Source organism: Corythoichthys intestinalis, chromosome 10 (genome assembly GCF_030265065.1).
Source record: "Corythoichthys intestinalis isolate RoL2023-P3 chromosome 10, ASM3026506v1, whole genome shotgun sequence".
NCBI lineage: Eukaryota > Metazoa > Chordata > Actinopteri > Syngnathiformes > Syngnathidae > Corythoichthys > Corythoichthys intestinalis.
Genome location: NC_080404.1, coordinates 56,772,703 through 56,787,411, shown reverse-complemented (window position 1 = coordinate 56,787,411; position 14,709 = coordinate 56,772,703). Strand labels below are relative to the sequence as shown.

General features: G+C 38.4%; 1 protein-coding gene across 1 annotated transcript; it reads left to right on the top strand.

The window, feature by feature from the left end:
* Positions 1 to 343: 343 nt before the first annotated feature.
* thumpd2 (THUMP domain containing 2) lies at positions 344 to 13,161 on the top strand. The gene is made up of 11 exons (XM_057848958.1): positions 344 to 544; positions 1,860 to 1,998; positions 2,074 to 2,262; positions 8,007 to 8,113; positions 10,285 to 10,359; positions 10,439 to 10,491; positions 10,558 to 10,645; positions 11,060 to 11,131; positions 11,204 to 11,318; positions 11,380 to 11,500; positions 12,794 to 13,161. The coding sequence occupies exons 1-11, from the start codon at positions 434 to 436 to the stop codon at positions 13,074 to 13,076; spliced, it is 1,353 nt and encodes a 450-aa protein (XP_057704941.1). The 5' UTR covers positions 344 to 433; the 3' UTR covers positions 13,077 to 13,161.
* Positions 13,162 to 14,709: the final 1,548 nt, after the last annotated feature.

Below are 14,709 nucleotides of genomic sequence, written 5' to 3'. Positions count from 1 at the left end.
ACTAAGAAATATATTTTGTCATGCATTTCACGGACAAATGATCTTATCGAAGGAAGTCTTATTCACGCAAATTTCTTAACCCTCAAAATTTATTTATTTATTTATTAATACACCCACGCATTTTGGAAAACAGCAGCTAGCTAATCCCGCTAAACCGCGTAGCTGCTGCCTCAACTACCTGACTGGACACAGACCTGTCAATAACGATCTTTATTATTTATTTACATGATAAATGAACAAATGAACAATCATGTCAGTACCCGTTCGTGACGGGCTACCACATCTACTGCTTGTCATTTAAATGCAGCGCTTTTTGATGACGCACTTCCGCTTCCGATGTAAACAAAGCCGTCAAAATGGCGTTTCACATCGGCCGAACGTGAACGTTTTCCTGCTATTTATCGTTAGATAAGGCTTGAAACTTGGGAGTATAATGGTAAATAAAGGCAACGAGGTGGGTGTTATTCGCTACTTTTGCTCGGCCGGTTACGGAATGGAACAGTTTGTTGTAGACGAAGTGACGGGGAAGCTGGAAGCTCAAGACGTAAGTGGAGACTGCTACGTTCAAAACTTGAGTTATCATTAATCAAAAATGAAAATAATATGAATTGAGCGAATAAACACTTGATATTGCAGGTTAATTTTGATGACAGTATAGTATTTCAAATTAATAATGCATAAATAAATTGATTGCTATGTTTGCATGGAGGTGGGTGGAGTAGCCAAAAATTGTACTCAAGTAAGAGTAGCGTTACTTCAAAACAATATTACTCATATAAAAGTGGTCATCCAAAAATTGTACTCAAGTACAAGTATAAAAGTATTTGGTGAAAAGAATACTCAAGTAATGAGTACTAGGCCTGTACAATAAATCGTTTGAACATCGACATACCATCATTAGCCAAGAAAAGAACAAGTGGCTAAAGTGCTTGCCTAAATGCTATAAAATGCTAGCGTTTTTTTTTTTTTTTTTTTGTTTTTTAACAATGCTCTTAGCAAATCATTCAAACACACATTATCACCAAAAACGGCTAAATATACCGATCAACTAAATTACGAATCCATAAAAAACATACTAGTTCAAACAAAAACTCACCTTATGTGTGTCTAGCTGTGGTAAAATGTGTTTTTTTTTTCTCTCTGGCAACTGTCTGTGTTGAGAAGGATAGTGCGTGTATAATGTAAATATGATTTGAGTCATACACACGTGCTATTTAATGCAAAACAATTAAATATTTTTCTGATGGTAGTAATGTTGAGCTGTGGCTGTGGGTTCACGCTCACTTAAAGGACTGCATTTATTTTAATTTTATTTAGAATATATATATATTTTTTAATTTAACTTAACATTAAACTTATGTTCCTTTTTGCTAATATGTTTTGAAAAATAAAAATCCTGTTCAATGTTTGTTTTTTTAACCCAGATATGACAAAGTAACATATTTTAGAGCTGTAATTGCAATACCGTGGAACCGTGATATTTTGGCTTAAGGTTATCATACTGTCAGAATCTCATACATGCACATGCCTAATTCTGTAACTGTGCAAGTATTGCATATGCAGTACCCAGATTGAAACATTTCTGAGAACATATTACTTCGTGGGATGCATGTAACAATGTTGTAGCATTAGCAGTGCAATGACATTTCAGTGCAAACTGAAGGTTGCTAGGGGGCAACAGGTTGAGGAGGTGTAAGCTGAGGTGTTTATAGTCCTCGATGATGCTCCTTGCCCTTCCTAGACACCGAGAGTTTTAGATGGCAGCAAATCCTAGGACCTTTTGTGCTGTTCATAATATAATAATAATAAATGGCAAAGTGTTTGTCATCAAACTGCAACCCGAAATGATTCTTTGACAGATTGAGCGGTTGCAAGGTAAAGTGTTGTTCAGCTCCTCCGCAAACATTAGCCGAGTCAAGCAGCTCAAGTCAGTGGAAAGACTCTTCCTGTTGATAAAGCGAGATTCACCTCTCAAAATGTCTGCTCATGCCAACCCAGGTAACAACAAGTAAAGACGTTAAATAGCGCGCTTGGTAATGTTTGATTTCAGAGTTTTCCCGGCTATATTCACAGCCCGAGTCGCATCTGTGCTGAAGTCAACGCTGATGGGTGACCAACAACAGTGGATCCATGCTGTAATGACTTGGAAGCGCCTGCAGGGGGTGGTAGCAGACAGGACGGAAGACGAGGAAAATGAAGTTCAAGTGATGAAGAAAAGGAGAAAGATGGACTTCGAGGATGAGTTAACTGCGAGAGAACATGGTAATTAAGCAGTATTATGTGCTAACCTATCTGTTAGCTCAGTTGTCTCGGGTGCACGAAAAAGTTCACCGGTCAATGTGACCAGCCATCAAATGGTTTGACATTTCGGTCCACGTTTTGCTTGTTTTTTCACTCTTGGGTCATTATTTAATCCTAACAAACCACGTCCATTTAGAAAAAAATAGACCTTGTGTAAATGATTAACTCCTGTGGGTTAAATTGACCTGTTAATATCAAACTTTGTTACTACTTTTAGCTTGTTGAACCCTTATGTTATACTGAGAGTCAAGCTGATTAATAAAAGCCATTTTACTTTGAGTTCATTTAAACCAGACATGTCCAATGTCCGGCCCGGGGGCCAAATGCGGCCCGTGGTCAAATTTCATCCGGTCCCCAGCCTCTGTCATAAAATCAATAACATCTGGCCCGCACACAGACTTAATAAAATGGTCAGCAGTACTGCAACCAGCATATGAAGTAGCTAACACATGAAATGCTGCTCCTTATTTACCCACTAAAAGGCAGCAGCACTTTAACCCTTTATTGCCAAATGTATCACATTTGATACACCTAAAATTTCATGATTTTCAGACTAATTTTTCATTTTGACTAGGGCTGTCAAACGATTAAAATTTTTAATCGAGTTAATTACAGCTTAAAAATTAATTAATCGTAATTAATCGCAATTCAAACCATCTATAAAATATGCCATATTTTTCTGTAAATTATTGTTGGAATGGAAAGATAAGACACCAGACGGATATATACATTCAACATACAGTACATAAGTACTGTATTTGTTTATTATAACAATAAATCAACAAGATGGCATTAACATTATTAACATTCTCTTAAAGCGATCCATGAATAGAAAGACAAATGAAAGAAAGATAAATGTTAGTACAAGTTATAGAAATTTTATATTAAAACCCCTCTTAATGTTTTCGTTTTATTAAAATTTGTAAAAATTTCAATCCAAAAAAAAAAAACTTGTAGCACGCCATTGTTGATGTCAATAATTACACCATGCTCACTCATTGTGCTGAAAACCCATAAAATCATTTGGGCCCAAGCACCAGCAGAGGGCGCCAAACACCAAAAAACAAGTAACAAGCGGACGTTACACTGCTGTCATTTTAATTTGTTTGAGCGGGGCATGTGCGTTAATTGCGTCAAATATTTTAACGTGATTAATTTAAAAAATTAATTACCGCCCGTTAATGCGATAATTTTGACAGCCCTAATTTTGACATTTCTTTTTGGGAAAAAAAATGATGGATGCAAGTCAACACATGCATCTGCAGGTTCCATAATAAAAAAACATGATTTAGCATGGGTTATCGATATTAGAGCGCTTATTACACACACTCATTTTTACTTTTCTTTTCACAAATTTGAAAAAAAGGTTTCATTAGGACCTTATTTTTCAAATTTTGGGATTCTCTGATAATTGCTTCATGTTGCAGGTATTTAAGGGCTAAGCAACATTACTCCATGTGACCCTTTACTTCCAATTTTCTAAAATGGCGACAATCAAAAAAAAAAGTTGACTGTGACGGCAAAGCAAAGAGACAGTCGCTGTTTTTAAAGATTTCAATGTGAGGCAATATTACCAAACAAGACACGCTGACATGTACGACAAGATTACAGGGAAGATACGCAGCAAGAAATTGAAGCAACTTGAAGCTAGTTTAATTTCACAGCAGTAGTATTTCGCAAGAGCCCGAGAGTCCAAAGATAACGCCGCAAAGGCTAGTTGCGAGATTGTTGAAATTATTCATTTAAAAAATGATAAAGCAAATGTGACACACTGAATGGCTTGCTAAATTTTGCTTAAATATATTGTTCTACGTAAAGGACGTCAGCCGAGTCCGGCCCCCCACATTTTTACCTCGCCAAATCTGGCCCCCTTTGCAAAAAGTTTGGACACCCCTAATTTAAACCCTTGATGCCTGAATCATAGACTTCATAATGTATTGACAGGACACGTGTCGCGGGGCCAATAAATTGGGGGGTTGAATTGTTGGCGAGGCAGTCAAAGCTGACCGAGTGGAATCACAGGCAAAGAGCTTTTTTCGTTGAAAATTCTTGTGAATAAATGCTTAAATGCCCGAATTTTTTATAGATGTGGATGTAAAACAGTCTCGATTCTTGGTTAAACGCAAAAAAAAAACCGTGCAGTTGGCATATATTTTACGTAAATATCTCAAAGTACTATGCTAGTCTGTTGGTAAATGGAGCTAGCAGCCGCCTTATGTAAACAGAGCTTTTTCGGTGAAAATTAATCTGAATTATTGCTTAAATTCCCGAATTCTTTATAGATATGGACGTAAAACAATCTCGATTCTTGGTTAAAAGCAAAAAAAAAAACCAAAAAAAACATGCGGTTAGCATTTATGTAACGTAACTATGTTGAAATACAATGCAAGTCTGTTAGTGAATGTAGCTAGCGGCCGCCTTTTGTATACAGAGCTTTTCCAGTGAAAATTCTTGTGAATACATGCTTACATCCCCAAATTCTTTATAGATATGCACGTAAAACAGTCTCAATTGATGGTTAAAAGCAAAAAAAAAACGTGCAATTAGCATTTATTTTACGTAAATATTGCCAACCATGATGCCAATGCAGTAGCGGCTAATTTCCCCCATTGATTTTTTTCACAACGTTTCAAAATGCATGCATGGTAAGAAAAATATAATAATTACCTTGAATCTAGGGCTGGGCGATATTTCCTTAAGTACGTATCACGGTAAATTGAGCAGATTTACCTCGATAATGATAAATGACGATAAATTCGCCCAAGTGGACTGTTATATAATTTGAAAATCTGAATCAATGCATGAAACACAAATGAACCGTTTCTCGTTGATTTATTTACCAGCTTTCAATTTAACACATGCAGTCGAAACATTAAGTATATAAAAAATTCTTGTAAACAATAAGGATTTAAGTAAGAACATTTAGAACAGCTTGTATGACTTGAACAATGTACAACATTATAAAAATCAATATGTCGACTGTGCAAACATGTCATTGTAAGACAAATGACTTACAGCTTGAACAGTACACTTCAAACAGACAACATATTGTTAATGGCAGCTGTGACATAATTAATCAACACAAGTGTTTACTTCAATGTTTCAGTTTTTTTTTTCCAGAGCATTTTTTAAATACATGCACGCACAGCTGCACCCCCCCCCCCCCCCCACACACACACACACACATACACAACCACATGAACCCTTTAACACCTAAGCCTATTTTGACCGAATTTGCATGCCTTTGATGTTGCCTTTATATTTCAAAGAAAAAACTGTTCACAATGGCCAAGTTGGGTCCTTTTTTTTCAGGACACCTTGAACTTCATGTCCAAACTTGTTTTCTTCACTGACCAATTTTAATCCACATTTTGGACCCAAAAAGACAACAACAAAAAAATCCCAAAATCTTTTTTCAAAATTTGTAATGTTGATGTCCCGCTGACAACCAAACATGCTAAACCAACCGTTTTGAAGCTTGATAAAATTTATTTAACTTGCTAGGACAAACATTCAATAGAAAAAAATAAGATTGAATAGTTTTATGTTTGACAATTCAACACAAATAGCAGCTATGGTCATAGGCGTTTTACATACTATGGTCAAAACATATTATATACTGTGCAAAATAGTGAGAGAAAAAATTTATATATATATGATCCAACACAAAAAGGGTTTGGAGGAAATATCTTTGTGAAGTTAGGTATGGTACCCATCACCTTATCAAAGGTATATATGTACATGCAATTAGGCTTCTCGAACACACATCTATATAAAAATTGAAAAGATTCATAGTGAAGAAAAAAATATATATAACATTGAAAAAAAGTATTTTCAAAAGTATTGACAAGTAGTTCAGTTCAATTCAATTTTTTCAGGCATGCGACCCAATAAAGTTTTTTTCTTCTTTTTTTTTTGGCGCACTCAATAAAGTTGGTTTTGAACAGGTCACTGAGCTGCGTCACATACGTCACATAGCCTACTCTTCTGCCGTTTGCGCGCTGCTGTCACTTCTACTCGCCGAGACGCCGACTAATCCGAGGAAAACAATGACAAATACAGCTCATCCTATTCCTTGAGTTAATGAAATAATGCATTAGCTTGCGCTAAATTTAGTTTTCGATTCATTCTGCACGTTTCAAAGTCGCTCGCTCAATCCAACCGGCCGTTGCTTGTTTTGCGTGTCTCCTTTTCCTTAGTTGGCACCTTGCTCGTCAATTTATTAAAAATGTTCACATTAGGTTCGTCATTCTTGACATCACAACGGCTCTTGGGATATGTAGTCTTTTGTGCTGCTTTCGGTTTTGAAAAAAGGACAAGAAATGATGGAAATATGGAGATAGACACATGGTCCGTGCAGCGTTTTAATGCATATTTGTGAGTGCAATAAAACTATAAAACTCAAATGACATTATCTCCCATTTTACTTGGTTGATTGACTTCAAATAAAAACTGGTGTGGACATCAACTTCCGTACTTTCAAGTGAGAGCAACCAGGGGCATGTGGGTGATGTAATTACAGGGTTACGAGGCTTCAAAGATGATATGCGTGAACGTGTCGCATCCGACACGTTCGGTGTTAAAGGGTTAAAGTTGTATTGCGCTTATGCCACTGAAACATTTAAGATTTTATGATGGCAGTAACGACACAGAATAAAGCAAGCACATACAGAAAAATAGCTGTGGCCATTAAACGGTCATATTATAGGCTTCACTGTTGGATTATACTTTATGCTGAATGCTTTACCATCATAAAAGCTATCAGAGAAATCACACACAAACACAGATACAAAATAACACGACATACTGATTGGTAGAGGCAGTCCGTGCCCAATCCACTCATTAAGTTCAGCCGTTTCAACAAGGGTTGAGCCGCTATCCGACTCCATCACGTTCATATGTAGCGTTAGCCGCTAGCATTAGCCCGTGGCCTGCCTACCAGTAGAAAGCACTGAAAGCATCCTCTCCTGAAATTGAGAGAACTAGGCGGGACAGAGGTTGAAAGCTTGCCTGGAGGCCTCCAAGAGTCTACTTAATGTCGGATGAAAATTTGGCAAAGCTCCCTTATGCCCGACTCCATCATGTTTGCTTGTAGCGTTAGCCGCTAGCATTAGCCTACCAGGCTTCTGTTTGTTTGATTCCTGATGACCACGTGAGTCGGATGAAAACTTGGCAAAATCCCCATAAGCCCGACTCCATCACGTTTGCTTGTAGCGTTAGCCGCTAGTGTTAGCTTACCAGGCTTCTGTTTGTTTGATTCCTGATAACCACGACGTCATACGTAAGACACTGACTGCTTTCTTAAAGGGGAATGAACATAGCCAAACAACACAGCGTCAAAGCGGGATAAAAATACTTTATTTTCTTGTTTTATTAAATTACCAAATTTACCAACATGGTCAAAATTACGTCGGTCATCGAGAAGAATTTCGGTAACGGTAAATTTTCGGTACACTGCCCGGCTTTACATCTGGCACTCTAGTTTCTTTCCCTATCGAGCAGCGGGTGCTGCTGAGCCCCTACACCATCACAAAGCACTCAAAAGCCGACACACTTTGAGCTTCCCTCTCACTGAAAGACCAGCATCTTCCACTGCTTTGCTTCTATATTGCAAGAACAAACGGACCCATTTTCATACATTTTTTGGATTATGCTATTTTCATTTTCTCAACTGGCCATTTCACTTCATCTTTGCTTTTAATCAGATCGTGATGAAACATCACCTCAAGAAAACCGGGATTCTTCTCCTCTTCTCTCCTTTCGGATCAGCTGCAAGTGTTCCGGAGCTTTGTCCCGCTGCCTTAGCGTTCAGGTATGCTAACGCTAAGTGGCACAAGATATATATACATATACCGTAATTTTCGGACTATAAAGCGCACTTGACTATAAGCCGCCACCCACCAAATTTGACACGAAAACGACATTTCTTCATAAATAAGCCGCAGCTGTCCTCACTGTATTATGGGATATTTAGGCTAAAAGATTAACAGGTAACACGTTATTTGACAGCGGCGTCATAAGACTGTCATAAGACCAAATGAACCACTATGAAGCTTTGAACCAATTAGCTGCAAAGCCTCATTGCTTCAAGAAGCTTCATTTGCCCATCACTGTTCCCTTGGGGGAGATAGTCAACCTCTGCTGCCACCTGCTGTCAACACTGTTGTCATCCAACATTCCTCCTAGAATGCATTGCAGCACTACAGATATATATAACAATCACATAAGCTGCAGCTGTCCTCACTGTATTACGGAATATTTACACCACAAGATATTAACCGGTAACACTTAATTTGACGGTGGCGTCATAAGACTGTCATAAGACCAAATGAACCACCATGAAGCTTTGAAGCAGTTAACTACAAAGCTTCATTGCTTCAAGAAGCTTAATTTACTCATCACTGCTCCCTTGGGGAAGATAGTCAACTTGTTCTGCCAACACTAATGTCATCCAACATGCCTCCTAGCATGCGTTGCGGCGCTACAGATGTAAATAACGATCAAAATTCATGTTCTGTGCTAATTATTTCTTTAATTTCTGTTCCAGTTGTTTCATTAATTGCTAGTTCTGGTATTTGGTAACACTTTATTTGACAGTGGCGCCATAAGACTGTCGTAAGACCATCATAATTATGACATGACAATGTCATAAGCATTAATGAATGCTTATAACATATGTTATTGAATGTCATCCAACAATTATCTCACTTGTGAAACGATGTAAAAGAGCCAAATTGGACATAAATGAAGTTAGTGGCATAATTTGCCGGATGACAATTAATGACATCTGTCATAAGTAGAGATGTGGTCCGATCACGTCATTTTCAAAGTATCGGAATCGGCAAAAAAAATATCGGCCATGCCTTTGTTTAATATATATACAGTATATATATTTTTTAATTAAATCGTTTTCTAATTGTATTTAATGTTACAGACATAATATGTTACACTCATCCAGAGTCTTTAGTTTAGGCTTAAGGTAAGGTCATCAAATTTATCTCGATAACGGCGGTAATTTAAAAAAAAAAAAAAAAAAAAGTATCACGTTAAATTATTTAATGCAATTAATGCATGCGCTGCACGACCCACTCACGCATTGTCGTGCTCAATCTGTAATGGCGCCGTTTTACCGACATAGAGATAAAAGGTAGCGTAAAATGAGTAGAATGAATTTTGGCAGCCTTTGGAGCCTTTTTTTAATTGGCTAAAGCCTTACACTCCCTCTCCTTACAATTAGAAATATCATGGGAAGCAATGTGGGGAAGCAAGGTAGCAATTGAACTTTTTCTTAACACCTTACGTTATTTCCCAACACAGAGAAGATATATCAATTGGTAGCACTACGCACAGTCATGGTTCCACTTCCCATCATGCATTTGGCCATGGCTACAGTATCATTTACTGAAAGCTCAACAAATACACTAGATGGCAATATTTAGTCACAATATACAAAGTCACAAGTCTTTCTATCCGTGGATCCCTCTCACAGAAAGAATGTTAATAATGTAAATGCCATCTTGAGGATTTATTGTCATAATAAACAAATACAGTACTTGTGTACTGTATGTTGAATGTATATATTCGTCCGAGTTTTATTCATTTTTTTCTTAATGCATTGTCAAAATGTATATGATTGGGAAAAATGATCGGAATTGAATCGGGAGCAAAAAAAAGCAATCGGATCAGGAATTATCGGGATCGGCAGATACTCAAACTAAAACGATCGGATCGGGAGCAAAAAAACATGATCAGAATAACTCTAGTCATAAGCATTCAGTACTGCCCATGATAGTGTCATGTCATAGTTATGACGGTCTTATGACGCCACTGTCAAATAAAGCGTAATCTATTCACCCAAATAAATCAACAAATAAGCCACACTGGGCTAAGGGCCTCAGGATTCAAAATGAGGGAAAAAAGTAGCGGCTTATAGTCCGAAAATTACAAAATGTATAAAACTGTAAAACTGTTTGGCATGAAAAGGAGGTGAGCAAAGTGTTGGGGGCCAGTTTGAAACAGTTGGGCTGGAAAGTTGACTTGAGGAACCCTCAAATTGAGGTAAATCCAATTGGTTTGTTGCTTATTGTTTGTTGTTTTCAATTTGTCCGTACGTCATTTTGAGTCGCTTTTCTCGTAGATCACCGTCTATTTGAATGACGATCATTGTCTGCTGGGTGTACCGCTCACCAGGTAAGCATTAAAGACCGGCCTTAAATGTTTGGATTTCAGTTGTAAATGTTGTTTTGTGTGTCCCAGGTTACCGCTCGCTAATCGCAGCTACATTAAAACCACAGGACTGAGGTCTACGGTTGCCTGGGCGATGGCCGAACTGGCACACATTCAGGTATTCGCACCTGGTTAAAATGTACTTTCTTATATTAAATAGTTTTGTATTTATGATTTGAATGTTTTTGTTTTTTTTACTGTAATTCATTTGATTTCCCAATTGGCTAATACGGTTGGGAACCTCTGGGTAGCTCACGATTCAATACGATTTGCGACACAAGGGTCACGATAATCTCACGATATAGCGATTTAACAATTATCGACACATGGGTCAGGAAATCAGTCTGCAATATTACACTATACATGTAATGAATAGGAAAAACAGACTATTTTCATCCTTCTGCTGTAAATTGGAATGCGTTTATCACTAGTAGACGTCCAGTCAATTCGAAGCGGGATTTGAAACGGATTAGACGTCTATAGCCGTCAGTGGCAGCCAATGACTTGATATTACAAATCTATTGTTTCCCAGGCAGGTTTCCTTGTACTCGATCCAATGTGTGGCGCAGGAACCATTTTAGTAGAAGCAGCACAGGAACATAAGGTCGCTAATTATACCATTGTAACTTGCTGTAAATGTGATAAATAATATTATGACTCTATATTGAATTTTCAGCTGGCTTGTTTCCTGGGTTTGGACATCGATGACGGACAGCTGAACAAGGCCAGTGACAATGTGGCGTTTGCTAAGCTAGGAGACAGGACGCACATTATCAGAGCTTCGTCTACTGGTAGGGAATGGATGTAGAGTCATGCCAAAATTGCGTGGAATGTAATTGTTTCATCTGGTAGATATGCCTTTGCCGAGCGCAAGCGTTGACGCGGTGGTCTGTGACCTGCCATTTGGGAGGAAGTTTGGCAGCAAAACCGACATGGCTGCTAGTTTGCCGCTCATCCTTGCCGAGATGGAAAGGTTCGTTGACTCCGAAATAAACTGACTAGTAGCGGTGGGAATCGATTTGCGATAAAAGGGTCACGATAACGATGATCTTCTGATATGGCGACACAACAATTGTCGATACTTTGGTCAGGAGATAATTCTGCTAGACAACTACAGTGGTATAAAAAAAGTATCTGAACCTTTTGAAATTTCACACATTTCTGCATAAAATCACCGTCAAATGTGATATGATCTTTGTCAAAATCACACAGATGAAAAAAACAGTGTCTGCTTTAACTAAAACCATCCAAACATTTATAGGTTTTCATATTTTAATGAGGATAGCATGCAAACAATGACAGAAGGGAGAAGAATAAGTCAGTGAACCCTCTGCCTAAGAGACTTAAACAGCAACTGAAACCAATTTTTTACCAAACATTTTAAGTCAAGTGTGTGCTCAATCACTGATAAGCGGTTTAACGCTGCCCTGCCTACTATAAAACACACACCTGGTAAGGAATGTCTTGATGAGAAGCATTGTCTGATGTGCATGATGGCTTGGTCAAAAGAGCTGTCTGAAGACCTGTGATCAAGGATTGTTGATTGGTATAAAGCTGTAAAACGGATACAAAACCATCTCTGAAAGTCTGGATGTTCATCAATTTGACAATCAGAGAAGTTGTGTACAAATGGAGAGTGTTTGGCACTGTTGCTTCTCTCCCAAGGAGAGGCCATCCACCAAAGATGACGCCAATAGTTCGGCGCAGAATACTCAGATAGGTCAAAAAGAAGCCTAGAGTGTCTGCTAAAGACTTACAGAAATTACTGGCACAGTCCAGTATACAAAATATTAAATGTGATGGTTCACTTACTTGTTTTTCTCCATTCTGTCATTGTCTGCATACTATCCTCATTCAAATATGAAAACCTATAAATGTTTGGATGGTTTTAGTTAACGCAGACACTGTTTTTTCATCTGTGTGATTTTGACAAAGATCAGATCGCATTTGATGGTGATGCAGAAATGTGAGAAATTCTAAAAAGGTTCAGATACTTTTTCATACTTCTGTAATTCACAGAAAAGCTATTTTCATCCGTCTGTTGCGAATTGGAATGAGCTAGTAGACGCCCAATCCGTTTGACTTAGGGGTGATTCGATGCACTCAAAAGCCATTGACAGCGCTAGATGTCCAATTCACTCAGAATGAATTGAATGTCTAGCACTGTTAGTGGCAGCCAGTGAGCTAACGTTTTCTAATGGAAGATTTTGCTAGCAACCTGTTACCAGTAAGAAAAAGCATAGGCTAACGGCACTGTTCTTTGCAGGGTCCTGCGTGTCGGTGGAACCTTGGTGCTCCTTCTCAGTCCTCAACTATCGTGTGTCTTGAAAAAAATCCTGACGCACAAAGAGCCTGCTCGATCAGACCAAGAATTGCAACGTGGATCCCAGGGTATCACGACAATTCCTACCCAGGGAACAGAGCCTCCTATTGGGCTTATGAGCGAAACGTACCCCCCTCTCTACTCTCTGAAGCACCAAGCCACGCTGAGGCTTAGTTTAGGAGCCATAGATGGACTTTTACATAAATATATCAAAACTTATACCTAATCTTTAAGAATTGGACATTTTATACTACTGCTACTACTTTTATACGCCAATAAATGACATTTTTGTTATTCATTGTCTGAGAACATATTCCTTCGTGTGATGCGTGTGGCAATGTTGTGGCATTAGCAGTGCAATGACAGTGACATCCGTGCAAATTTGTGTTGAGTAAGGTGACAAACTGTCTCTCATTCTGTATGTTTTGGCTGGTGTGGCCATGGAGCGCATGCCAAAAGCACAAGTTATAATGTACACAGATTGTACTTTTTGTACAATTACTTGAGTATTTTCAAAAATACATGTCACTCCGTTAAAGTTCGGAATGAAAAGGTACTTTTACTAACCCCTATAATGCCTGACCCCAGAAGTAATGTAATACAACTTTTGCTATATGAAAGCAGGATACAACTTCGCACTTCTATTTTTTTTTTTTTTACAGTGGTATGAAAAAGTATCTTAACCTTTTGGAATTTCGCACATTCCTGCATAAAATCACTATCAAATGTGATCTGATCTTCGTAAAAATCACACAGATGAAATAACAGTGATTTAACTAAAACCACCCAAACATTTAGAGGTTTTCATATTTTTATGAGGATAGTATGCAAACAATGAGAGGAAGGGGGAAAATAAGTCAGTGAACCATCACAATTAATATTTTGTGCCCCCCTTCTTTGGCAGCAATAACTTCAACCAGATGTCTCCTGTAGCTGCAGATCAGTCTGGCACATCGATCAGGACTATTCTTCTCTGCAAAACTGCTGGAGTTCAGTCAGATTCCTGGGATGTCTGGCATGAATCGCTGTCTTTAGGTCATGCCACAGCATCTCAATGGGATTCAAGTCTGGGCTTGGCCACTCCAGAACGTGTATTTTGTTCTTCTGAAACCATTCTGAAGTTGATTTACTTTTGTGTTTTGGATCATTATCTTGTTGCAGCATCCATCCTCTTTTAAGCTTCAACTTTCTGACAGACGGCCTCAGGTTTTCATGCAAAACATTCTTATAAACATTTGAATTCAGTCTTCCATTAATGATTGCAAGTTGTCCAGGCCCTGAGGCAGGAAAACAGCCCCAAATCATGATGCTCCCTCCATCATGCTTCACGATGGGGATGAGGTGTTGATGTTGGCGAGCTGTTCCAGTTTTCCTCCACACATGACATTGTGTGTTACTCCCAAACAATTCAACTTTGGTTTCATCAGTCCACAAAATATTTTGCCAAAACCTCTGTGGAGTGTCCAAGTGTCTTTTTGCGAACATTAAACAAGCAACAATGCTTTTTTTTTTTTTTTTTTTTTTTTTAGACAGCAGTGGCTTCCTCCGTGGAGTCCTTCCATGAATACCATTCTTGGCCATAGTTTCATATATAGTCGAGATATTGGACTGTGCCAGTGATTTTTCTAAGTCTTAAGGAGACACTGTAGGGTTGTTTTTACCTCTCTGAGTATTCTGCGCTGAACTCTTGGTGTCATCTTTGGTGGACGGCCACTCCTTGGGCTAGAAGCAACAGTGCCAAACTCTCTCCATTTGTAGACAACTTCTCTGACTGTCGATTGATGAACATGCAGAGAAGGTTTTATATCCTTTCCCAGCTTTATACAAATCAACAATCCTTGCTCGCAGGTCTTCAGACA

What these genes read in the sequence shown, in the direction of transcription:
- thumpd2 (XM_057848958.1), top strand. Translation starts at nt 434, where the DNA reads ATGGTAAATAAAGGCAACGAGGTGGGTGTTATTCGCTACTTTTGCTCG. An exon ending in GTCTGCTCATGCCAACCCAG is followed by an intron (nt 1,999 to 2,073) that starts GTAACAACAAGT and finishes CTATATTCACAG; the next exon opens with CCCGAGTCGCATCTGTGCTG. An exon ending in CCGAACTGGCACACATTCAG is followed by an intron (nt 10,646 to 11,059) that starts GTATTCGCACCT and finishes ATTGTTTCCCAG; the next exon opens with GCAGGTTTCCTTGTACTCGA.